Source organism: Cebidichthys violaceus, unplaced genomic scaffold (genome assembly GCF_023349555.1).
Source record: "Cebidichthys violaceus isolate CVI_PGR_0920_01 unplaced genomic scaffold, fCebVio1.0.p SCAF_8, whole genome shotgun sequence".
NCBI lineage: Eukaryota > Metazoa > Chordata > Actinopteri > Perciformes > Stichaeidae > Cebidichthys > Cebidichthys violaceus.
Window position 1 is genome coordinate 5,013,214 of NW_027176964.1, and position 25,730 is coordinate 5,038,943.

The 25,730-nt window shown below is 41.4% G+C and overlaps 4 protein-coding genes across 4 annotated transcripts; 1 reads left to right on the top strand and 3 right to left on the bottom strand.

Moving 5' to 3' along the window:
* Nucleotides 1-1,256: 1,256 nt before the first annotated feature.
* elovl8a (ELOVL fatty acid elongase 8a) lies at nucleotides 1,257-9,373 on the bottom strand. The gene is made up of 8 exons (XM_068737982.1): nucleotides 9,298-9,373; nucleotides 6,854-6,920; nucleotides 6,555-6,742; nucleotides 5,184-5,264; nucleotides 4,998-5,054; nucleotides 4,679-4,793; nucleotides 4,405-4,532; nucleotides 1,257-1,427 (listed from the first exon to the last, which is right to left on the bottom strand). The coding sequence occupies exons 1-8, from the start codon at nucleotides 9,301-9,303 to the stop codon at nucleotides 1,257-1,259; spliced, it is 813 nt and encodes a 270-aa protein (XP_068594083.1). The 5' UTR covers nucleotides 9,304-9,373.
* Nucleotides 9,374-10,252: 879 nt separating this feature from the next.
* selenop2 (selenoprotein P2) lies at nucleotides 10,253-14,964 on the bottom strand. The gene is made up of 5 exons (XM_068701716.1): nucleotides 14,902-14,964; nucleotides 13,820-14,076; nucleotides 12,830-13,042; nucleotides 11,855-11,963; nucleotides 10,253-11,397 (listed from the first exon to the last, which is right to left on the bottom strand). Exons 2-5 carry the CDS (start codon nucleotides 14,044-14,046, stop codon nucleotides 11,017-11,019), a joined length of 930 nt encoding a protein of 309 aa, XP_068557817.1. The 5' UTR covers nucleotides 14,047-14,076; nucleotides 14,902-14,964; the 3' UTR covers nucleotides 10,253-11,016.
* A 2,135-nt stretch (nucleotides 14,965-17,099) lies between these two features.
* Nucleotides 17,100-19,734, bottom strand: si:ch73-382f3.1 (uncharacterized protein LOC100151273 homolog). The gene is made up of 4 exons (XM_068738142.1): nucleotides 19,340-19,734; nucleotides 18,845-19,004; nucleotides 18,530-18,705; nucleotides 17,100-18,442 (listed from the first exon to the last, which is right to left on the bottom strand). Exons 1-4 carry the CDS (start codon nucleotides 19,487-19,489, stop codon nucleotides 18,059-18,061), a joined length of 870 nt encoding a protein of 289 aa, XP_068594243.1. The 5' UTR covers nucleotides 19,490-19,734; the 3' UTR covers nucleotides 17,100-18,058.
* Nucleotides 19,735-19,739: 5 nt separating this feature from the next.
* Nucleotides 19,740-25,403, top strand: toe1 (target of EGR1, exonuclease). The gene is made up of 8 exons (XM_068738141.1): nucleotides 19,740-20,409; nucleotides 20,634-20,674; nucleotides 20,862-20,958; nucleotides 21,132-21,290; nucleotides 21,932-22,045; nucleotides 22,227-22,375; nucleotides 23,054-23,216; nucleotides 23,401-25,403. The coding sequence occupies exons 1-8, from the start codon at nucleotides 20,296-20,298 to the stop codon at nucleotides 24,187-24,189; spliced, it is 1,626 nt and encodes a 541-aa protein (XP_068594242.1). The 5' UTR covers nucleotides 19,740-20,295; the 3' UTR covers nucleotides 24,190-25,403.
* Nucleotides 25,404-25,730: the final 327 nt, after the last annotated feature.

Sequence of the window (25,730 nt, forward strand, 5' to 3'; positions counted from 1 at the left end):
GCATGCAGAACTTCTGAATTGAAGCACATTAATGACACGCTGTCAATGTTCGTGTTATTAGCTAGACCTGTACTTTCAAAATGTCCACTGTGAAAAAGATCTGTGTAGCCTTTTCAGGAGTCAAAGAGTCTGTGATTTAATTCTGTGGTCAGTTTTGAATGCACTATTGTCCTGACTGACATGTGACTGTATACCTTCCACTCTGTCATAGTGTTTTTAATTTTGCTAAGTGATAAAATATCATTTTTTTGAGGACACTAGTCTGGCTTTTGTTGTGTTTGTAAGTTGATTTTGAAAACTCACCAGTAAATGGGTGATTCCCTGCATTGTGTCAAGTTGCCCCATTGTGCTGACTGGTTTAAAAATGACTCTTCTGAGTGGCTTGATTTTGTCATTCCAGAGTGCTTTTTGATGGTGTTCTGTTGAGTTTGGAGGAGAGCACAGTCGATACTGCTGGAGATAGAAAAGTATATGTAGATAGTGAACAGATTGGGAATAAGTGATGATGGAAGGGGACATACAATGCAAGGGAAGCAGAATTCATTCCAGCCCACAAGGGGGAGTGGATGAGATCACTGCCTTGCAATTATCCTTCTACATCATGACAGATGGAACCAGGGGGGTTGTGGGTTGGTAAGAGGGATTAAATAGAAGCTGGGGAGAGGGACCCTGATCTAAAAAAAAAAAGGGGGGGGGGGGGGGGGATAGATGGATACAGAGTTAATGGCAGCCAACAGTTGATTGGCTGTGACTGCCATCCAATGGGTGTAAGAGAAGAATAAAGCGACTCAACGTCTCATCCATTAGCAGCTGGAGGAGTGATGAAACGGGGGTTAATGTGTGTTGAGTGTGTTTTGTGGTTTTGGTACTGGATGAATGAACAGAAGCAATGCATGACTGTGATAAATGGAAGACCCTCATAAGTAATAAACATGTTTGTGTGTGAGTGTTTAAGGCACATATATCATTCATAACGCATAAAAATTGTTTTCATGTTGATGTATTTTGTACATATAATGAATCGAGCTGCCATAGCTTAATTGACATGAAGTCATTCACATAAGTAGTGTGAAAGCGCTTTGAGTGGTCGGAAAGACTAGAAAAGCGCTATACAAGTACAGTCCATTATCCATAACAAACAAGCAGAAATAGCTGTTTATACCCCCTCTGTCATCACTCCTTTTCCCCTTTCTGTACTTCCTGTTTCCAATTTGTTTAATCTCTTCTCTCTCATATAGTCCCCTCTGTTTCCCTTCCTATGTCTTCTTGGTCTTCTTCTTGGCGAGGTAGCTGTGGTAGTAAAAGTTACTGAAGAGAGCGATGAGGCTGAGAGAGTAGGCAAGCACAACCATGTTCATGGAGTCAGGGAAGTCACAGTCAGCAAACAGGTTGTAGGTGGTGTGGATGGTTATTATGAAAAACTGGATCTGGGTGGGAGACAGACAGAGAATGAGACAATACCAGTACCACTTTGAGTGACCAGAAACTGAGAAAGACCTTAAGGAAATACAAAGCGATTGACAACAACCTAAAAAACAGTTAAACAACATAACTGTGCTGAACTCCTCAAAAATCTGACTTTATGATTTTTGTCTATTCTTTCACCGTTACATTCAATGATTAAACTACAGTGTACATATTTAATTTCTTATTCTTAATTTTAAAATTGAAAATTTGTAAAAAATACTATTACAGTATGTAGCCTAGAATAGATATGCAGTTGCATGTGATTCTTGTGTAGTTTAGCCTATGTGCAAACCATTTGTGGCCCTTTTTTAAAATTCTAAATATTTATACTTGGATACAATTAATTTTTGATCAAAATGTCTATGACTATGACCATAAGTAGTATCAATGTACATCACTGCACCAGGAAAGTTAGCTAATCATAAAATAAGTCATAAAATCTTTTGTTCAATGTAATCCTGCATAGGGTGACCCTGACTATGGCCATGTAAAATCTGGAGGAACTTTATTATCTCACTCACAGCTAATATGAAAAGTCAGTGGCTATGAATTCTAATGTATTTATTTATGTACTCATGTCATTAAATGGTCAAATACACACCCAATATAATTATAACAACGTAATAATAGTTCCCAGAGCCAATGCTAACAGCTTGCAGCAAATGCAAGACTATTAGCTTACTAATGCTCCAGTGCTAGCTAATATTTGTCCCTCGCCCTGCAAGTTGTACAGGTTCCTCGAGAGTCCCAGGGTGCCTTTAGCATGTCAGCATTTCTGTTAAAGTCAGACATAACCTTTTATAGGATAAGTATGTTTTGATACGCTTGAGCATTAACCGATAAAAGAGTGATTCCATTGAAAGTTTATGCTAACTAAAAAACATGTTAAGCTAGCATTGTAGCGATCACCACAGCTGAAAAGACACAGAAAGGAGCACAAATCTGATTTAGTGTCACTACTGTTTACTATTCATTGACTAATATGTATGTACTATATGTTTCATAGAGCCAGCATAGTATTCAAGGCCCATGGCAGGAATTATGTGTAGGAAAGAACATTATGGACATTATGTATTCATCCACCCCACTCAACACACACCTCCCTTTCCAATGAATAATTACCTCTCAAACACACATAAGGGAACCCCCTAATACACACATAGAAATACAATCTCCCCAATCAACTCAACTATCTTAGCTTCAGTTCACCAAATTGTGAAGCCAACTGTTAATGAAGGCTTGGGGGTCACATCTAAGGTCAGTACAATTATTGTTACATAATGGCGGTCAGCCACAATACTGACCTATATATGCTGCAGAAATATAGAAAGAAAGAAAAACCTACAGGATGCATTGTCTCTTCATCAACGCTATAAAACAGATGGTGCAGTAGTTAGTTAATCTGTCCAGTAATGCCAACAGCCAATCAGAAGAAAGACAAACCAAGCAGGAGGCCTCATGTTAGGCTCGTCAAAGTTGAGTACTTTGAGCTTTGGAAACAGCTTACAGTAGACACGTTTTTTGTTACTGTAGACATGTTTTTTGGAAATGTACCCGTAGGGTTGTAAATACAGAGAGTGGCAGGGTGGTTGCGCTGGGACCGGTGGGATGGGGGGGGGGGGACTCATAAAGATAGCAAACCCTCCAACAATGTGTTTAACACGGATAGGGCCCTTGCGAGTGACTCAAATTGGCCCGTTGTAGATATGCCTGTGTTCAAATAAGACCTCACATACATTTAAAATTGTGCCATATATTGCCTCAAAAAGGCAAACCCATCTCCTTCATGTTTTTTTTTTATTAGCAATCTATAACAAAATTATTCAACATCGTTTATAAAATAAATAAACTACTACTATCAATAAACTATAAGAAAACTATTCAATGAACTGAATATTTTTTATTTTATTTGGTATTTTTGTCATACTGATATGCAATGATGGTTGCTGGGCTATTTTTATATCGGGTTATTTGTTATCGCTGTCCAATGTAAAGTTTCTATTTGACCATGTGACGAGACAATCCTTATAGCTCTCTTTTACCACTCTACATTCCTAACATGGAAATATATATATATATATATATATATATATATATATATATATTGTGATGTCCCCTCCCAGTGGTTGCAGCAGAGACTACAACCCATCATGGCGTCTGGTTAACTGACTACAATTCCCATTGTCAGCAGGGCAGCCGGGGCCAAGGCTGCTGCCCAGCTGAAAGAGATGTGGCTGATTACCCTGAAGAGGCTGGTGTGAGGAACAAAAAGAGAAAACGTTTGGAAGGAGAGGGAGGACAGGAGTAGACGAAAATAATATAGTTTTATGTTACGTTAAAGACGATGAACCAGAAGTAAACTGAAGATAGTTATGTTTGTTTTTTGTAGCGGCTTTCTGTTGGAATTAAGTTTACCTTTTGCTAAAATAAGCTGAATACAGTATTTTGTGTTAGAAACCACCGCTTGTCGTCTTGATTTGTGCACCCACGTCTCACAAGCTGATCCCGACCTTTCAAGACATCACAATATATAGAGAGAGAGAGGAAGAGACTTTCCGATGTTCTACAACACTGGCAACAGCTTCGTTTCACATACAGGATGCTAAAAGGGATACATTTAATTTGAAGATGCCTAAGATTGCCTTCATGCTACAGGTTTTACTACAGCTTATCTTTGTTTAGCAAGCACCCCAAAATTATCAGACTAAATAATGCAAAAACATGAACAGAGAAAATTACCCAAAGAGGTGATCTGAGATACGTTTTGCTACATTAACATATTAAAGTGTCTCACTTATGGAGACAACGATCGCAATGTGATAAGTGAACAATTTTAAAATAGCAGAGGCAAAGTGAATGTAGGAATTAATGTCAGTGATGTACACTCACACATGCGCGCGCACACACACACACACACACTCAGTGGCAGATACTGACCAGCTGCAGGGAGGTGAGGTAACGCTTCCACCAGAGGTATTTGGACACACTCGGTCCCAAAGCTGCCAGGCCGTAGTACAGATACATCACTACATGGACCAGGGAGTTGATCAGACCAATCAGGAACGCTATGGACAGATACAGAGGATGACTATTGCATTTTAAGCCTGAGAGCATGTGTGTCTAAACGTGTATGCTGTAAATAGACATCATTTGCACATCTTGTGCCGTATTCATGACATTTCTGTGAGACTGGGCCGGTGGGTTAACTCACACTGGCCACCAGCCACATATTTCACCCCAGCCCACCAGTTGAAGATCATGGTGGCGTGATGGTAAACGTGGAGGAAGGTCAGCTGACTGTTCTTCTTCCTCAGGATGAAAAATATCTGAACCTCACAAACACACACAAAGTCAGGCATTCTGTCAGATCTTGCAGTGTTTTAAATATGTTTAGCACTGCAAGTTACAGGTTGGCATGTTCAAGAAGAAGATCTGTCACTTTATTCAGAAGGTTTATATTTTTGGGTATAAAATAATAAATTGAACTCTTAAAAATTCAAATAACTTATTTTCACTAATTTCATACTCACAGTGTCACTGAGCTCTATCACTTTGGAGAAGTAGAACCACCAGCACACGCTGGCCATCTGCCCAACCGGGAGGGAAATATGTTGTCTTTTAGGATACACATTGTTAGGTGCTTTTACAGATAATTTCTCCAGAGTGGAGCTTTATCTAGAAATTGTTGCATAAAGTAGGGTTTAGGAAAAACTTACCCTTGTCGCGAGTGGGCTGTCACTGTAGTCGACCGGCTGGCACAGCAGACTGTATCTGGCCAACCAGGAAGAGGCTGTAAACTGGGAAGACAAAAGCTGCTTTTTCACCTCTGCTTTCTCCAAATCATCCCATTTTGTCACACACAAATTGCCTGTTGTGAGTAAGTGAAATCACTTCTTGTTTCACTGACGACTCAAAGGAAGCTAAGAAGAATTTTTGTTCTTTTAAACATTAAATAATTGCTGTTGTTTTTTTTGGCTGTGAAAACAACAATCATGTTTTATGTATATTGTTAAAAAGTTGCTTATCTACACATCCAGCAGGTATGGTGCAATATTAACATTAATTTGCAGTTGTCCATAGACTATATAATGACTGGACGTAGTTATCGCTATCTTGATTTTTGGCCGTCGCCATTTGGGATATTGGCCCTTGCCATCTTGGTTTTTGGCGATCACCATCTTAGTATTACCAAATAAATGGACCATAATTTATTAAATGAACATCATGATATTGAAGAAGACTTCAAACTAGCGATTGAGACCATAAACTCGTGTTTACAATGTTTACTGAGGTGATAAATCAAGAGAGAAGTAGAGTTAATTTCTCATAGACTTCCATACAATCTGACTTATTTTTGCAGCCAGAGGAGTTGCCCCCTGATGGCCATTAGAAAGAATACAAGTTTAAGGTACTTCTTCAAAGGGTTTACTTTTCAGACCCGGAGGTTGCCAACTGGTTTTGTCCACCTGGAAAATGCAAGTCCAGTATTCTCTCTCTATCGCTAGGTCTTTTGCAGCTATGCTCCACTATGTTCACCAGCTAATGCTAACTTTGTCTGTCTGCCATTTGCTGCCGGCACGTAGTGTACAGTAGATTTTTAAAGAGTTTTTCCCTGAAAACAGCCATCTGCTGCGAGCAAAGACAGTGCTATGAGAGCGGTGAGAGTGAACCAAAAAAGTTATGGGTCGCAAACCAATGCGAGCTGAAAGATGCTACAACACTCTGAAAAGCTGAGGTGAACTGCAGAGTCATGTGATTATTCTCAGTGGGTTCCCTCTGAGCAACCCTCTTCACATCACACATTTGATCATTTGATCTATTGCTATTCAAAAAATATTGATAAGAGTAGCTTTAATGAAAAATGAGGAGACGGGAGAATATATATCTTACACCTGTTTTTGTTCCCTATCTTACAGCTTCTCTACAAGCTTGGATGATTTTGGTATTGGAGAATCCGGTTGTTCTTTACATTCTGAATGCCAACAGCTGTTAGGAGGTTGCTGACATGCAAACATTAAAAAATCCTACCCACCCACCCCATCTACGCACAACCCTTACAAATGCTACCACATACAGTACAGTGGTACCTCATAGAACATATACGCTGACAGGCAGACCATGGCAAAGTTGTAAATTATCAGGACGGGTTTAAGATTGACAGGCTGTCTCTTCTCCATCAGCTTTGGCCCCACCCATATGATGACCAGGTAGCACAGGAAGATAAAGCTGATTGGCACAGGAGAGTAGACCAGCAGCCAACTGTCTGTCCTCTTGTCTAGACAGAGAGACAGCAAAAGAAAAGCATCGATCAAGCACAGACTGTGTCAATGTCTGACATAGCAATATATTACTGAAACATTGATGAAGTAGAAAAATAAAAACTTGCCTCCATTTCTTAAAATCCCTTGGTAGAATAATTGTAATTTCTGCCACATGGTGAGAGCCGGAACCCCCTGACATGGATACACATGAGTAGGAGAAATCATTAGCTAAAAGTACTTAACTGAAATACAACACTGTTGAAAATTACATTTGGTAATCTCTCTCCAGGCCAGATGTTGGACGTTTATTCACAAATGTCCACACATGTTCACACATGTTCAAGCACAATGCAATTGTAATTTTTTTTAAATGTATTGAATTTATTCTACTTTGAATGCTACTTCTTATGATAACTGATGCTATTATTATACATATTGATAGCATTTTAATGTTATTTTACATGTTATTTCTAATATTCTAGTCTTAAAGGGGACATATGTTCATTTTCAGGTTCATACATGTATTCTGGGTCTACTGTAACATGTTTACATGCTTTAATTATCAAAAAAGACATAATTTTTCTCATACTTTCTGACTGAATATACCTGTATTCACCCTCTGTCTGAAACGCTCCTTTTTAGCACCTGTCTCTGTAAAAATATAGAAAAAGTCCAATATATCCGGATATCCAAATGTACTGAAAAAGTTAGTATTTCGTATTATGTCCCCTTTAATGTTGTATTCTGCAAAGGTGCCCTCAAAGACGGATTTGAAAAATAAAGTTGTGCTGTACTCTCACAAGGCTTCGGTTCTGCAAACTTCATCAGAGCTAATAAGAAGGTAAGTGCAAAACAAAAATAATCTGGGGGAATACATTACAAAAATGTGTAATGTGAAGTTAAAAGTCTACACTGCATTGAGTATGAGCAATACAAAAAGTATTATTTCAAAACAACAAACTTTGTATGATCATCCTTCTTTGAAAGGTCTTACTAAAAGAATAGCACCCCTCTGCAAATTTCATTAAACCACCCAGAGATGATCTGGATTACAAGGCAAGGATTATGTTCACTAATCCAAACGTATCTCTTGATAATGGATAATAACTAATAATCCCCTTGATGAATGGCTGCCTAATGTGGACAACAGGGTGATGAACTGCCATGTACGATTAACCTACGACAGTGCTGCCATCTAGTGTTTGCAGATGAAAAGCTCTGTACACAGCACCTTCATTTTCTTTACTGTATATACAGGTTTATACACCAAGAGTCTCCAACACAGACTTTGGTATTGTCTCTGGGAATTTACACGGGTATTAATGACCAGTTTTAAATTGTAAAATTGCTGTGTTTTGAATTATATTTTGGAATTATTTTTACTAAATACCTTTGGGTTGGGGAAATGAAAATACTGAATAATAAACAGATCTAGTTTTTGTCCACCAAAATGAAATCCTGGCAGTGCTGAAGATGATTCGAAAAAGAAAAACAGCTGATACATTTGAAAACGTCATAGTAACAATAATAATAATAATTCAACAGGCTTTTCTGGTGAGGATGATGGTCAGGGTTGCACTGGGGGGAAGGAGTGCATTAGGTAGATCATCCATTCCAGGATACAGTAGAAGCGTAGCGGTGCAAGATTCACTCCATATATGAAAGGCTCATTCTAATGTAACGAAAACACAACCATTCTTATTTTCAGGTCATTATACTTATAATATCATATTCCATTTCTGTTTATAGATCCCCCTTAAATCCTACACACTGGTCCTTTATGTATAACTGTCTTCTTTTGTCATTTTTGCTTCTCCTAATTTAGCAAGTGGGAACCTTTATCCAACCTCAAGGCTGGAACGTGCTTCGTTGTTTCATCTGTTCTCTTTCAAAAGGAAACATAATCAGGTGAACAAGTCCACTCGCTCCCCACAGTTCATCCACCAATTTGTGAACCATATCAAATGTGCCCAGTCTTTTAAAAGGCGAAGCTTCAAAAGTTATTTTCCATGCAAGCGTTTTGTTTAACAGTCAACCACTGACTGTGAGTGAAAGCACTAATTAATGTGTTGGGGGAAGCAGTAGGCCGTGTGGACAGGGATAAGTAGTTTAGCGTCTCCAGGAGCCTTCTTACTGGGATTTACAGAGGAACATCCCCCACATGGCCAGGCTGCCACAACCTGCTCAGGTTTATCCAGTAGGTTTAAGATCTACAACGTTGATTAATCTAAAGGAAATATTTTCAAGACGACACATATACACATGATTGGGACTTGTAATCTGCAATACTTTTCAAGAACCAAAGTGTACAAAACTGGTACTATACTGTTCCTTTAATCTGGAGTTAAGACAGAGATCTACATGTAGGTACAGTTATCACAGGAAAGTATCAGAATACTTTATTGATCCCCAGGGGAAATTTGTAGGCTACAGTTGCTCTTATAAAAAGCATAAAGACATATGAAAAAGACTGTCAAATATTAATAAAGGACTTATAACAACAATTGAATGTTCAGTTGTATTACTAGATTGTTAAGAACTGCAAGAATCGACACATATTAGGCCTTACCTTCATTGTGATAGTGGCTGTTTTCAAATGTTTCTCCTCAGCTCTCCTCTGTCAAGCATGCTGCATCTCAGCCATGTGTTAAGCAGCACTGAGGTAATCCACCTGCTCTGCGTGTGTGTGTACGTATGTGTGTGTGTGTGTGTGTGTGTGTGTGTGTGTGTGTGTGTGTGTGTGTGTGTGTACGTGTGTGTGTGTGTGTGTGTGTGTGTACGTGTGTGTGTGTGTGTGTGTGTGTGTGTGTGTGTGTGTGTGTACGTGTGTGTCCAGCATGACATATGGCAGTGTGGTCCTTTATTCTAGCATAGCAGGTCAGGTGCCTGCCATACAGCTAAAACCCTGTTCCAGTATATATATATATATATATATATATATATATATATATATATATATATATATATATATATATATGTATATTCAGTACATAATTTGTTTGGTTTCGAATTATGTAATTGTTTTGTTAATAATTTTCAATGCATCCAGGTGAGATCCATGTGTGTTTTTTTTTTGTAATAGTAGAAGTGAGCACAGATTATGAATTGTTAAAGGAATAGTTTGATATTTTGGAAAATATGCTCATATACTTTTATAACAACAGTTGAATAAGAAGAAGCTTGGAGCCAGCTTAGGTCAGCATAAAGACTGGAAACGCACGGGAAACAGCTAGCCTAGTCCTATCAGCCCTTTTCCACACATTCGTTTATCAAAAGTTGCCATATGTCTCATTCCTTTGAGTTCCAGCCATTTGTATTTGCATCTGATCTGCTACATATACTGTCTCTGCTGCAGTACATCATATTGGGTAACCACGCATTGTCTGCGTTCTGCGTTTTGGCCCTACCCCTGTTACCCTGCACACAGCCTCCATGACTGTTTGAGGACAACATAACCTCACATCTTCTGTTACATGGAATGTAGGGGCACTGCACAATTCACAGAATGAGAAAGGACACCTAGAAACATTTCATGTATTTTCCTTTTAATGGAGAACAACAATCTAGAGGTTAATTCTACATTCAGGTATATAATCAGAAGTGGCAAAGTTTCAAATCCACAACAAATATGCAAAATTGATTTAATGGAGTAACGTACGGTATGTCAATCCAGTAATACTGCATATAACACAAGTACAACTGAAAAATACTTTGCTTGCTGGTGTGATTTATAACCTCTAATGATTAAATTGTATACTAATCTAATTGTGACACTTTCCAAAATGCTTGCACACGTTCAAATGAATAAAGGAACAGCACGAAAAACATATTTGTATATAGTGATATAGTAGCACAGCATATCACTTCTAGATAATGCAGGAGACAGGAATGACAAAAGCAAGAAAAGAAAAATGTTTGGACAGTAATCTGACTGAGGTTTTGCTCGCTAGCAGCGTACAACATCCTCTGACTCTGTCAGGGTGACAATAACCATCAGCACATCCCAATCCCTCCACACACACACATCCATCCACAGCCTCCTGCAGGCAGGTTTCACACCGTAGACTTCATTAATGGGAGAGGACCGGGAAGCACCGGCTATGTTATCCACACAGAGGACTGAGGGGTGGAGGTGCTCGCAAAGAAACCCCCAATCTGATTACTGCTCAAAGAGATTCCGTGAACTGCTGTTTGCCTGTGTGTTCTGCCGTCAAAGTAAGAACATCCTGCTAAAAGCAAAAGCACTATGTAAGAGGGAAAGAGCAAGTAAAAACACTCCTGGCATTTATTAATTATCCACTTCCATCCCACTAGGATGACTGTGGTTGCCAGGCTGCTGCTGCTGATGATGATGATGCTGATGCTGATGCTGATGGGGGAGATGATGCTGAGGATGGTGGTGGTCGTGAATGAGAGGATGAAGAGTTGTATTCTGACTTGCATCATGCTGATGTTGGGACTGATTCTGGTGATGGTGGTGTTGTTGTTGTTGGTGGTGAGAATGATGATGAGGATGATGATGATGGCTGTGGTGAGGAGTCGCTATAGGAGCTGTCCCTCCACCTTCTGGATTGTCTGTGTCCAGTTGAGTTGTAGTTGTCTGGCTGACATTAAAGTGCATTGTCTCGTTCCTCATGAAGCTGTTCTTGACACTTGATAAAGCAGAAGCCTGCGAATGATCAAACTCATCATTAAATATAAATTAATCTAATTTATATAATATAAATTAGATTATATTTTTGTATTTTAAAGCATGTGTTTGGCCACTAGGGGCCAGCAGAACAAGCTTAAACTATTTTATTGTGCCGTCGAGTTGCTATTACAATTACCTATTTACATCCAGCAGACATGATGCAACGTTATCCTTAATTTGGAGTTATGCTTCTGACTCTTTCACACTACACATAGTAATTTCTTCCATCATGAATACAAAAATATGTATATATATGTGCAGCTTTCACTAAAATGGGATATGAGCAAGTTCTAAACACTGAAAATCACTTGTGAGTGAATGAGTTACTATTTACAGCCTTTTGTGTGTATGGAAGCATTTGCATGTGTGTGTGTGTGTGTGTGTGTGTGTGTGTGTGTGTGTGTGTGTGTGTGTGTGTGCTGTGGTTACTCACAGTGCAATTGCAGATGTTTTTAAGATAAGTGGCTCTGATTGCGGCCTCTACGTAGACGTTATGCAGGAAACTGTAAGGCAGCACGATGTGGAAGGTGAGCAGACCACACCTGGACAAAAAGAGAGAGAATCCAAACGTTGATGGGAATCACTGCAATTTAATTGGTTGCGTCCTTATTTTCACAATGTGATGCATAAACAAATTTGAGTGAAATTAATTTTAAATACCAAGACAGGAATGTTCAAAGCACATTTGAATACACACTTTTATACTATATATGTATATTTTAAAAACAAGAGTAAACTCTGCACTATAATCTTGAAAGAAGTGATTGGAAATATGTATTATTAAAGCACGGTAGGGCAGAGCTCAGCGGCAACCCTGCCAGTCACAAAAAAACAAAGCCAGTGCCTCAAACCTGTATTCTTTCTAATAGCCATGAGAAAAATGATTCTACTTCTCACTTGATTTATTACCTCAGTAAACATAAACATGAGTTTATGGTCTCAATCTCTAGTTTCAAGTCTTCTTCAATACAGCATGATGTTCATTTAGTAAATTATGGTCCATTTAGAGTCAAATAGACCATAAAACAGGGTATGCTTTAGGGCGTGGCTACCTTGTGATTGACAGGTGGCTACCACAGCGCTGTCCGGTCTGGGAGTTGACTGTGTTTTTGTCTTCACAGTTTGTTTTTACTTCATGAAAGTTAATTGTAACATTTTGGTCGCCTAAAATTCTACTTAAAAAAACAAGATGGCCAAAAACTGCTGCACTCGAAGCTTCAAAAGTGCAGTCCACAAACCAACGGGTGCCGTCACGGTGATTACATCCCCTTCTTATATACAGTTTGTAATTTATATAGTATATTTTATCTCATCAGAGAGCTTAAAAACTACTGGGGTTGGGACATAAAACATAAAGCGAGCACACAATATTAAAACATTTTTTCTCAATGTCTTGAAGAGGCCTCACCTATCATAGACCAGGAAGTCGTCTTTGTCACCATCCAGGGCCTCCCACACGTCATTCTGAAGGGGGGCCTGCTGGTAGACAGGGACACCAGGGGGCGCTCTCCTCTTCAGCTCCCAGTACATGGCTCTGGAGTGGGCCTCTAGCTCGTTCACTATCATGAAAGACACATCTGTCAGGTTGCTGCGGTTCAGCTTGTCACGCAGGCCTCCAATTCTACAGAGGGGCAGAAGGAGAGGAGAGAGAGAGAGAGAGAGAGAGAGAGAGAGAGAGAGAGAGAGAGAGAGAGAGAGAGAGAGAGAAAGTGAAAGTGTTAAAGCAAGAAAAAAGGCTGATGAAGTGAACTGACTGTTTACTCATCATATTGCAGCAGACTCACTCGATAATGCTTCTGGAAAAGCAGCAAAAAGGTGCCTTTAACTTATGACTTGTTAACTTTGTTTAATAAACTAACCTCCACAATGCCAAGGAGGGATTGTAATGATCTGTAAATTCATATATCATATTCATGGCCTACTTTATTGCCTTCGCACAAGCCCTGTAGAGAAACAAGTCAAGTATTAAATGCATTATGAAGAAACAAAGGTTGAATATCCTATAAACTATTTGATTTGGCTGCAAAATATTTATTCAAATGAAGTATTATTAAGTATTAATTTAGGACCTCCTGTTTCTGAAGCATCTAAAGACGAATTGGCTTTCTTTGTATAATACCTAGGCAAATAGTGCTTTTATCAGTGAATTTGTAAACTTGGTGGAAGGGTGTAGTATGGGCTGAGGAAGAACACATTGAATTTTGGAGCGGATTAGCCTTCTAGTTAATTTTTTCACCTGTGCTTTTCCTATTGTGAGAAGTCAAAATGTCTTCTGGGAAAAAGGACTACAGGCCAAATCCTTGTAATACTTTAACATTTTTGAAATAATGATCTTACTCATTTAAAATGACAATTTTAATATTTTTTGTTGACGTTGTCTGTGAGTCTGTTTTCTTACTTGGAGGCCTGAGTGAGACAAAACTGTCAGCTGGCCTTCAGCAGCGCCACCACGACCACATTTCCAAGCAGGTCTTGCATGGGTGCGCGTCCCTTTATCGTCCAGTGGGGGGCGGGCTTGCAGATCATGGAGGCGTCATTATCCCCCTCCACTATCAAGCTGACATGCGAGGCCCACAGCAGACCCGGCAGGGCCGCGTACAGCCACAGCAACGAGAGACGGCTCATTGTCCCTCACCCTGGCTGGCTGGACCGAATCTACCAGACGAGTGAGAGACGTGCAATATCCCACGTTACTTTGACCAACAGACACTTTGTATAGTGTCACACAGGCGAGACGTGTAGCCCTTTAAACGCCAATTAAACTATAATCTAAATAAAATCACGAAAGCAGTCAGTGGACTACAGTGCAGGGCAGCAAGTTAACAGTCTGGGAAAAAAGCGGACTCAATCTCTGGCAGCTTTCCCCTTTGCCCTGAGCCAAACGTCCAGGCAGTCTGATCCAAAAATAATTCACATGAGTAAACCCTCATTGTCTCTCTCATCGCATGTGGAGATAATCGTCAAAAAGAGTTTATTATGGGGTAAACAGCCAGAACGGACAGAAGAATGCCGGGGGCAAATGGGCCAGACAGAAAAGACAAAGAGAGGATGGGACAGAGATATCTACAGCCACAGTGACATCCAAACTGTCAATAAATGTGCCCTTTTAGTTGTTGATTCAAAATCACATTTAAGTGAAGTTATAAAATTGCAAGTTTGATCTCAATCAGCAGTTCTGTGTCTGGAAAACAACATAACAGCTCCAGTTTTACCAACATGAATGAACGGTCCTTCTGTGTCCCCGTAAGCAGTGTTTGCCGCTTAATTGAGATTATTTTTAGGGGCGAACAGTGCATCAACAAACCCTGTAATGAATGATCTATTTTGAGTCGTTTTAGAAAAGAACAAATTACCTCTCAAATGCAGAAACTTCAAATCAAATACGATTGGTTGGCATATTTCACAATATACCTCTTGAAATAAAAGACTGACAGTTATTAACTCATTTGAGCCCCAAAGAGAAATGCTGTCACAACTTACCTCTGTCCACTCTCTGTCCTGTGACCCACATAAACACAGACGGTAAAGCCCTGTTGTTTATAAAGCTGGTGGGGTTGACTAAGCACTTCCCCCAAATCAAATAGACGGGGAGAGAGAGAGAGAGAGAGAGAGAGAGAGAGAGAGAGAGAGAGAGAGGGAGAGGGAGAGGGAGAGAGAGACCCAGTATCTGTACTCTATCACATCCTTTGTGTGTAATCTGAAACACATCAAATCAAACACATGTAGTTGCAGACAAAATATGGTAAAAACCCTTGGTGTGACAGCACATTGTTTTGAAAGTGTCTAAATCACCAGTGCAAATTGAGCTACAAAGGTGAGTCATACTATGTTCAATATGGATAGGCCTTTTTTCCCCCTTCTTTTCATACAAGCAGGAAAAGCACAGGTGACACAAATAATAGTACAGGTGCTACGTACGAGATTGGGAGCATTTCGATTGCCTCTGAACGGCTCTCAACATGGAGATGGCTGAGCCGGGGGCTCGCAGCTAACAGTGCCAACAGCGCGGAAAGTGCAAACATTGGCAAAAGTGCAGTCAAGCAATACCGCCCGACCTCGAGTAGAGTGGCGTCGGCTCCCAGCGGGGACTGGCGGAGCAGCGAGGCAAAGCTATCCTCCTAGCTGAAGGAGGAGCCTCTGCTGCCGGGCGGAGCGCTCCACCTCCCGCCCGGAGCTCCGACTTCAGGTCGAAGGCCGCAGCAAAGCCAGATGTCGGTCTGTATGCAGCTGGCTGGTTGCTGTCGAAGCAACCATTTACAGTTAACGACATACAGACATTTATATTGGAATTGGTGTAACTTTCAGTCTGATGAATCACTTTTTTGTAGAGAAGCACTGTTTCCTCCATGGTGTACATGTACTGCAATTATCCATTTGGGCTTTCCGCTATATACGGTTTTTCTATTTCAAGCCATGCTAACAGCTAGCTCAACGATTGGTCAGTCGATCCGTCAGTCAGTTGGTCCAGACTGACAATATCACAGCTAGCGATTGGATTGATTGCCATGAAATGATGTACAGATTGTTCATGGTGCCCAGAGGATGAAGCCTTATGACTTTGGTGATCCCCTGACTTTTTATTGTGCCGCCAGCAGGTCAAAGTTATCACTTCTCCTGGGAAACATCTTAACATCTCATTGATGGATTGGCAGACACAGAAAATTATCCTTAATGACTTTGTGATCGCTTAACTTTTCCTCTAGCGCTGACATTAGGTCCAATTTTGTATTGGTTCATGGAAAATATCCTTAAAACTAATGCCATCCCTCAGCTGGACTTACTGTGCTTAGTATTAGCATGTTAGCATGTGCTAACACACTAAACTAAGATGGTTGTGAACATTGTAAACATAACTACTAAACATCAGCATGTTATAGTTTTCATTAGCATATCACTCTGACGTTAGCGTTTCGCTCAAAGCACCGCCGCCCCTACAGAGCCCCTTGTGTGACTGTAGACCCTTAAGTCTTGTTTACAATCCATAGAACTGTCATATTGATCCAGTTACTTGAGTATATTTACTTTACTATGCATGACTCAGGCGTTCGACTGTGGAGAGGTGAATGCCACCATGTGACAAACAGAAACCTTGGTTGCACTTTTGGAACAGGCAGGAGACCAAAATCAATAACAATCAGATCGACAAAGTCACAGTGAGAGACTCATTGCTAAAGAGTTGTAGTGTCAGCCAAAGAAAACTGCACCGTATTTGTTAACCGTAAAGCTGCACGGGTCGGTCCTCACAAACCCGTCCGAAATAATCTTTTGAAACTTGTCATATTGATTTTCTACCTAGTTCAGCTCAGGTAATAAGCAAAACCGCCAAGCCAATATCTAATCTCTAATGCCAGTGGTTTGCTCAAAGTCCGACCTGGACTAAAGTAAATGTTACTCTTCTCATTCGGTTTTATGCAAGGTAAAGATAACTCGGACAGAAGGTGCTCCTCTGATAGGCCAGTGTGGGTAGTATTTAGTTACTTCAGTGGAATTTAAGGAGACTTGTGGTTAGGGCTGTTTTTTCCACTAGTAGAGCTCATGACAGTTGTGATGTAACCAGCGTAGTGAGAGCAACCATGCTGTTTATTTGTTACTGTGAGCTACCTGATATACAGTGCAGACCTACATGCACTATTTAGTACATCTCTCTCACACTCACACGCAATGAAAAACACAGGTCGTTCTTTACAATCACTTTATTTTTTCTCACAGTGCCAGGGTTGTTTTGGATATTGAATGTCATGTGACCAGCCCGAGCTCTTTCTGACACCCTTTTTGGTCACTACAAATGCACTGCAAGCCAGAGAGTTACAACCTATCTAGTGTAGAGTCACACTAGCAGTAGTTATTTACCAATGGAGGGTTTACTTTTATTTCCTCACCTCTAAGTGTGTGTGCTCCACAATAAATTATTTGATTCCTTACCCAAAAACAGGTACGGTTTCAATTTTGCAAATGTGATTAAAATAGGATACATGAATTTAGGATGTCAACTCTAATTTTCCTGACAGCATTTGAATGATTTGTAGAAGAGGTTTAATAAAACAACGCAGTTTAAATGCAAACATCTTTCTCGACACTAACCCGGTTGTGTGATACTGCTTTACACACACCATTAAAAGATAAATACTTTGGGAAAACTTGAACAAAAAAAATAAAATAAAGCTTGCATAATGTACAGGAAACAGTTTGTACATGCCATAGTCCTCATAATATGGGAATACTCGAGCTATCTAACCCAAGACATGAGTGTATTTGCTCTCAGTACACTGGAGTATCCTGAATACTACCAGGGTTTTATTGAGCATGTAAACACATTCAGTTTAAACACGTTAAATGAGCTATAAACACATGCAACAAAGTCAACGAGCTTTGTGCGAAATATGTCGTTCCACACACTCCATGGTAGCCTTCTTAGTCACAGACTACGTCTCCTCACACACACTGTAGCTCAGCATCTTTATCATGGCAACAAACACCACAATCACGACGCTCGGCTGACCGCGCGCCCCGGCATCTTGCATGAGTCGAGCAAAGCCATGTCTTAGTGGTGCACATTGTGAGATTAGAAGCATAATGCGCCCAAATTCTGCTCATTCTCCTCTTGGTTAGAGTCAGCAAGTCGTGCAAACTGCCCCGATCAGGACAACACACCTATGAGTTCCTCCTCATCGTTGTCCCCAACCACGTCGGTGGGACTGTTGCAGGTGGCCATGAGGCCCAGGCTCAGCTCAGCCAGCTCTTCACAGCTCATGTCAGTCGTCACCATGATCTTAGTCTCCAGGCGGTTACATAGAGTCCTATAGGAGGGCAACGGGTACCCCAGCTCCCTCAGGTACTCATAGCCTTTTGTGCCAACTGCGCAGCGGATCTTTCGGGCCTTCAGGATGGTCTCCGGAGACCAGACGGCGCGCCGGGAGCGCTTGGTGAGGGATAGGGCGCGAATCTGGTCCTCGAACAGAAAGTTCTGGAGACCCTTCTCGATCCGGTCGAGCCGGTACAGGCGCTTCTTCATCTCCTCTGCCTGACAGAGAAGAAAAGTGTTTACTACGGATCTTTCAAAAAATACAAGACATTAACATGTTGAAAGAGAGACCAGCAGCCATCCTACCTCCTTCTGTAACCTTGCAGTGTGCTGCATCTCCTGCTCCAGCTGTTTCTTGAGGAGGTGACACTGTGTGCAGGGCTGCTGGTCCTCTGCAGTCCTGTCTGCATCCTCCTCCTCCAGGCCGGGCAGAGGAGTGCGTCTGGCATAGCCGTGGTCCCCGAAGTTCAGGTCCTTCTCCACTATAAACACAAAGCAACGTCCGACTAGTGTTGCATTTCCTGTTACTGCATTTAGCACAAATATGCCATCCCGGTAAGTGATTTATTGACTGCCTACTAGTTGTTTTAACATTGCCATCCCTTTTCATTGGACATTTACCTGGTTCTGGTTTCATGGGCAGCAGGATGTATGGAATAGTGACTGCTGGGTAAGGAGGGTCTCCAATAGTGAACAGAGTGGGAATGGCATTGGGCTTTAGCTTCTTTCCCCCAGCTGGAGACCTCGCAATCTCCTCAAACTGGCTCTGCTCAAAGTGGTCCTTGAGGGAACAAGACAGGAATACATTTCATCCAACCAATGATACACACACACACACACACACACACACACACACACACACACACACACACACACACACACACAAAACAAGACAATCGATCATGCATACAGTGAGCGCAAAGTTCAGATGCAGCAGAAGGAAAGCAATCAACTGAGCTCAGAAGATAATTCATCGTTAGAAATAAATTCATATGCAATTTAACTTTAACTTTGGGTCTTAGTTTGAACTGGTGCATTGTCTCCATAACAGAGCTTTAATGAAGTAGTACTAGGTCACAAACACGTCGATCTCTGTGTAAACTTAGCTAACGCTACCTGACAGAGTCTGGAGTGAGGAGTTGGCTCAAAGTCACGTCGACAGTTCACCACCCATTTCTTCTTACGGACAGGGTCTTTGGGGAATCTAAACAGCTGTTTCCCTATGCTGGTTGAATTGGAGCAGTTTGGGGCGGAGCATCCACCCATCGCGGAGGTTAAAACAAGCCGCAAAGGTAAATTTAGCAAAAGTCAAGATAGCTTGGCTGACAATGCAGCTCAGCTGGGGTTTGTGATCATTAACGTTACTTTTAGCTAACCAACGTCACTTACGCAGTGTAAAAAAAGTCACATTAGCATTAAGTGTTATCTCGTGGAAACCAGAGCGGTGTCCTGAATACTTGTACATCGTATTTCATGGATACAATTTAAAATACTTTATCGAAGATATAATGTTTCTGACTTTGTTTGAGCCAAAATGGCGCACTTCACCGCGACAGTAAAGTATAGTGACGTATGTGTTTATGCGCGTCTATCCTCAACGCCTGCTTGACATTTTTTTATTGAAAAGCTAAAAGTAAAATGGAGGAGTAAAATTCGAATGAAAAATAAACAAGTCACGAGGAAAATATATATTCATTAATTTTAAAAATGGTGTGCATACAATTAGCGGCAAATAGGTTTTATTTGTTCTCAGGCAAAAGTCCAACTACAATGGGGTTTTTTCCACAGGACCCCGAGAAGCACGTTGAAATGTTTACGGTGGAGCGCCGTTAGCTGTCGACCCGAAGTGTTAATTAATTAACAACTGCTAAAGTAATTGCTGAATGTATTAATATAACACAACAAGTAATCAATAAGAAGCGACGCCGTATAGAGTAGCCGATAATGGAAACGTTTGCAAGGTTTTAAATTAAGCTAGCTAGTGTTCCAGGAAGCGTCGGTAACGTTGATTGCAGAAAACGTTTCAGGCGCGAATACGCCGTTTGCACTCATCAAGCTAAGTTGAGACAAACATGGTGTCTTCACTAGTCGTTCCCGTTATTGATGTCCAGAATGATAACTTCAAAGAGCTTTGGCCTGCTATGGTACTGGCCATTAAAACGGCTTCCTTCATTGCACTGGACACGGTAAGTTCAAGTGTCTGTCTCTATTAAACAGCCATTAAACAACACAACTGTCAGCCTGGTGGAAAGTCACTTATTTCACTACGTTTACACGTAACATATCATCATATGCATCATTGTCTTACAGTCTGCATGTTTTGTTTTCTTTTTATGTGGTTCTTTGTGTTGTCAAGTGATTTCAGTGTAAAAAAATCAAAATAGCAATTGTTCCCTGTGTGCTTATGTAGGAGCTGAGTGGTCTTGGAAATAGGAAGTCTTTGCTGGCCGAGTGAGTAAACTTATCAGTCAACCTCTCTGCGTTTCTTCCTGACATCACACTCACCTGAAAGAGCATCAGCAGGTTGTTTCGCAAGCAGCCATGGAAAGGGAAATAATGCGCTTTGGAGTCGGTGCTGTGCCATCTCGAGCGACTTCATAGTGTTTGGTGGCACCTGACCCTCGCTGTCCTGTTTCAGATCTATAGAGGACCGATACAAAGCCATATGCCTTGCAGCTCGCACTCGCTCCATCCTCTCCCTGGGAATCGCTTGTTACAAGAAACAGGACGACAAGGTACGATAAGATGAAGCCTTCTCTAAAAAACTATTTATATATTTATCTGATGAGCTTGTTGCGACCTATGATCCGTCATCATGTCATATAGCTTCAGATCAGAGAAAATGCCCCCTGCACACATCTGTGTCACATCTGTGAAGTTTCATCTTCTGCCTCTTCCTTTCCCCCAGGCTGCAGACACATACCTGGTCCAGGTGTATAACCTCACCCTGCTGTGTTCAGAGGAGTATGTCATCGAGCCCCAGTCGGTCCAGTTCCTGGTCCAGCATGGGTTTGACTTTAACAAGCAGTACGCCAGTGGGATCCCTTACATCAAGGGCAACAGTAAGGTGAGGATACTGACATGCTGTTCTTTGTTGTCCTGCGTGTTACATCGTATAAAACGTGTAGCTCAAATCAAGCCGCCTGATTGGTTCATTAGCCGTGATGTAATACCCACATACCACTGCAAAAGCTCAGTTTATACTTGCCGTAGTGAAGCCACGTGCCAGAAAATGGCAGAACCATGCATCGCGGAGCAGGTTGCAGATGCAAAATAACAAAGTAGGCTGCTTAAACCCGCTACAATATGGAAACATTTAAGGTTGACTTATATGGAGTGGATTGAGCAGTGCTCATCTCCAGAAGAAAATACATTTCCACCCACTAAAACAATATGAAGCGCTACATAAAGGTTCCACAATGTCGCCCAGAATATGCAAGCAAGCAGGAACGCTGCTGATAGACACCAGTAAGTAAGTGGCCACACGTGTGAAACCTCTTTCCAGAGCTATTGGCAACCGAAACTCGGGGACCGGAGAAAGTGGAGCAACATCTTCCTTTCCACGCTGAGCAACACACCAATACCAAACAAATGAAGGCAAGCCGAGTCTATTTAGGAGAAGATGCGAGTAGACAGAACTGGACACTGCAGGAGGTAACTGATCTTCCTCAGACGATGATATTTTTCTCTCTCCATCTTCTTTGTCAGGGAGCATCAGACGAGCGGGGCATCCACATCCGGGCCTTATTCACCGAACTGCTGCGTGCCAGGAAGCCCCTGGTGTTCCACAACGGCCTCATCGACATGGCCTTCCTTTACCAGGTACCACCAAGTTATTGTGTTTGCTGTTCACTTTTATTCCTTTTCTCTTCTAATGACGTTATAAAAAGAAATGGTTTATGTCAAGTGTAACCACCTTCAAGATTTATATTGGCTGTTGAACTTCTTTCACATCACGCCGCTCTCATTAAATGGCTGTGTGTTTTTTGTCTTTTTCTGCCAGAGTTTTTATTTATCTCTGCCCGATCGCTTGGCCATCTTCACAGCCGACCTGTCTGAGATGTTTCCTGCTGGCATCTACGACACCAAATACGTCACTGAGTTCGAGCTCCGGCTCACTGCCTCCTATCTGGAGTATGCCTATAAGAAATGGTGAGTGCTGGTTTGAAGTACAGTGTTGAGAACTGTGTGTGTGTGTGTGTGTGTGTGTGTGTGTGTGTGTGTGTGTGTGTGTGTGTGTGTGTGTGTGTGTGTGTGTGTGTGTGTGTGTGTGTGTGTGTGTGTGTGTGTGTGTGTGTGTGTGTGTGTGTGTGTGTGTGTGTGTGTGTGTGTGTGTGTGTGTGTGTGTGTGTGTGTGTGTGTGTGCGCGCGCGCGCGCGTGCGTGCGTGCATATATACACAGTACAGGTGCATCTCAATGAATTAGAATATCAAAAAGAAAATGTAATTCAATTCAAAAAGTGAAACTCATTTATTATATAGATTCATTACACACAGGGTGATATATTTCAAGCCTTTATTTCTTTTAATTTTGATGATTATAACTTGCAGCTAATGAAAACCCCAAATTCAGTATCATGTATTTGCATCAGAACATCCCTGGACTGACAAATGAAGTGTTTTGAATTGAATTACATTGAGCTGTGTCTACGTCAACCACAATGCAAAAGACGTCACAATGTAAGAAAATGAAGGATGCGGCTGAAGGGAAGAGCAGATCAGAATGGCTTTCTTATTTTCTACATCAGGACAACTCATTGTGTCAATATTGTGACTGTAAAAAGGTGTGTGTCCTTCTCTCTCCCTCATATTGTCTCCTCTTCCTTCCAGTAAGCTGGACAACAGTCGCATTGTGACCTCCGGAGGGACCAAGCCTCACGTCCAAGTAGAGTTCTGTCAGTATGCCGGTCACATGTCCAGCTACGTGGACTACAGAGTGTGTCCAGCTGTGGCCTCTGCTGAGGGACAGACTGACATCTGCCAGCGCTTCTCAGTGAGTTCCAACCTTTTGCTTTACTTTAGTTTTACTGGCATTCTAAAGGCGAAGTGAAATCAAACAGTACAGTACAGTGGCTTCCTGGGTCTTTGCCTGTGTCAATTAGAAGAGACAAGGCCAAATAGACGATCTGTCTTTGTGTGTAGATGTTTTTTTATTAAATACCCTGTTTGTCTGACAGGCATTTGGCTGGTGTCCAAAGGGCGCCCAGTGTCCGTCGTCCCATGACACTGACCTGATTATCCTACAGGACGAGAAAGGCACGGGGGACAGGAGGAAGAGGAGAAAGAGACTTAGAGACAAGAAGAGAGGTAGAGGCGAGGCAGAGGACGGCCCCTCCATCTTTGACGGTGCCCCTGAGAACAAAATGCCCCACATGGAGTTGGACCCCGGAGAAACGCCAGCTGAGCCGTGCCCAGAAACGGAGCCTCTAGCAGGCGGTGACGGAAACAACCTGCAGAATGAAGGAGTGGTCATGAAAACGGACGGCGAGGGGAACGGAGTGTCCGAAGACAACCCCGACTGCAGAAACCCTGCAGCAAAGGCCGCGACTGATCACGACTCAAACACAAAAAGCAGCACAAACGAGAGCAGAGAGGAAGACAGAGGGACAGAAATGCTGAGCGACCACCCATCTCAGACAGACGCTCCGAAGACTAAGGCCGACCCGGGGACTCACCGAGCCGGTTTCGATGCCTTCATGACGGGATACATTTTTGCCCACTCATGCACCCGGATCAAGAAGGAAGGAGTGGGAGCTGTAGAGAAGGAGCAGCAGCAGGAGGAGGAGGAGAAGATGGAGGAGGAGAATAAGGAGAAGAAGAAGGAGGAGCAGTCCTGGCTTCCTTCGTGTCTCAATAAGGTCTACCTCAGCGGCAAGGAAGCGCCTCTCAACGTGGTTAAAAGCACCTTCGCCAGGTCGTCCAAGGCCCACATGCAGAAGATGAAGACGGTATGGGAGGTAGTGTAGTGTGCACACTTGCACACAGCATTATAGTGTACACATGTGCAGCAATTTCTATGGCTCAATGGATAGCAATGTCTGTCCATCACTTTGGTTTAGATGGAAATATCCCAACTATTGAATGGATTGCTGTGAAATTTTCTACATTCATGATCCCCAGAGGATGAATCATATTGACTATTTTCCTCTATCACCATGAGGTTGACGTTCTTTGTTTTTTAGCTAAATAAATTGACAATTATTGGATAGATTAGAAACCCATCTCATCATCAGGTCAATGTGTGCATTACATGCTTAAAGAGCCACCAGCATGGCTTTTTAGGATTTCTGTTGACTTTTTAAGAATAGGGTAAAAATCAGGGCAATAGTCAGTTTATGTTAATGGTGATAACTTTTGCTATGACAATGTACACAATCCAGGGAGATGAAATTACTTTTTTTTATTTTATTTTTTTTTATCCCTTTTTTGTGCTGCCTAATTGTTAGTATTTCTTTAGCAGTCTTCTGTAGATTTTTTTTATCTACTACTTATACTTCACATACTCGCAATGCAGAGGCATAATTTTTTTTATTTTCTCAGCAAGAATTTCTAAGACAACTCAGCCAAAGTGAGATGATGAGTGATCCCATATTTCAGATTTTGTACAATACACTAATGCTCTTTAACAATGATTCTTTTGTCTTTATTTCATCTTCTGGGTTTATCTGGAGGGATGATCAGAACAAAATGTCCACACCTAGATTCACGTTATATAACCAGTACGATAAACCAGTAACACAGTACAGTAAGAGCAAATGGACGCCACGACGTACGATACTGACAGCAGATATTGCTGTGGATTCGCTGTTTCTGTTAATTCTAGTTAATAAATCTGAAGTAGCGCACCAACAGTACTACAGTCACAGATTGAATACCAGTAACAGTGGTGCTGTATACAGTGCCTTGTAGAAGCATTCAGCCCCCCTCTGTGTTTTTCCTATTTAATGGAATTAAAATAGATTTTTAGTTGGATTTTATGTAATGGGCCTGCACAAAATAGGTAATATAAGTTAGAACTGGTGCTACCTTACCTTCAGAAGTCACATAATGAGTAAAATAAAGTCCACCTGTGTCGAATCTGTGTCACATGATGTAACGGAGCACCAGTAATTCCTTTAAAAAATTAAAGAATATAGCATTGTTTCAAGGAAAAATAAAAACATGTTTGGATTTTGCCAAAAGGCATGTGAGAGACTCCAGGCGTGTTCTTATTTTTAACTTTTTCTTCTTGAAGCATTGGCTTTCTTCTGTCGAATCTTCATAAAGTTCAGCTCCGTGGAGTGTCCGGCTCATAGTGGTCTTATGGACAGATCTCTGTGGAGGTCTCTGGCTCTTTAACGATCTCTGGACTCTTCATTGCCTCTCTGATTATTGTCTGGTCCTCTCTTCAAGGTTTGTTTTGGTGTCATATTCTTTCTATTTTGTGATAATGGATACTGATACCAGCTATAATTTGACCACCATAATTCCTGAACTCCAGAGTAGTGGTAGTTGGGGTCATTTCATT

Coding starts and splice junctions, on each gene's coding strand:
- elovl8a (XM_068737982.1), bottom strand. Junction 5,055..5,183: donor ACAGCCCACTCGCGACAAGG/GTAAGTTTTTCC, acceptor CCGGTTGGGCAG/ATGGCCAGCGTGTGCTGGTG. Junction 1,428..4,404: donor ACCTCACCTCCCTGCAGCTG/GTCAGTATCTGC, acceptor TCTCCCACCCAG/ATCCAGTTTTTCATAATAAC.
- si:ch73-382f3.1 (XM_068738142.1), bottom strand. CDS start 19,489: ATGGGTGGATGCTCCGCCCCAAACTGCTCCAATTCAACCAGCATAGGG. Junction 19,005..19,339: donor CTCACTCCAGACTCTGTCAG/GTAGCGTTAGCT, acceptor TGTTCCCTCAAG/GACCACTTTGAGCAGAGCCA. Junction 18,706..18,844: donor GCCCATGAAACCAGAACCAG/GTAAATGTCCAA, acceptor TTGTGTTTATAG/TGGAGAAGGACCTGAACTTC.
- toe1 (XM_068738141.1), top strand. CDS start 20,296: ATGGTGTCTTCACTAGTCGTTCCCGTTATTGATGTCCAGAATGATAAC. Junction 20,410..20,633: donor CCTTCATTGCACTGGACACG/GTAAGTTCAAGT, acceptor GTGCTTATGTAG/GAGCTGAGTGGTCTTGGAAA. Junction 22,376..23,053: donor GAGTATGCCTATAAGAAATG/GTGAGTGCTGGT, acceptor TCTTCCTTCCAG/TAAGCTGGACAACAGTCGCA.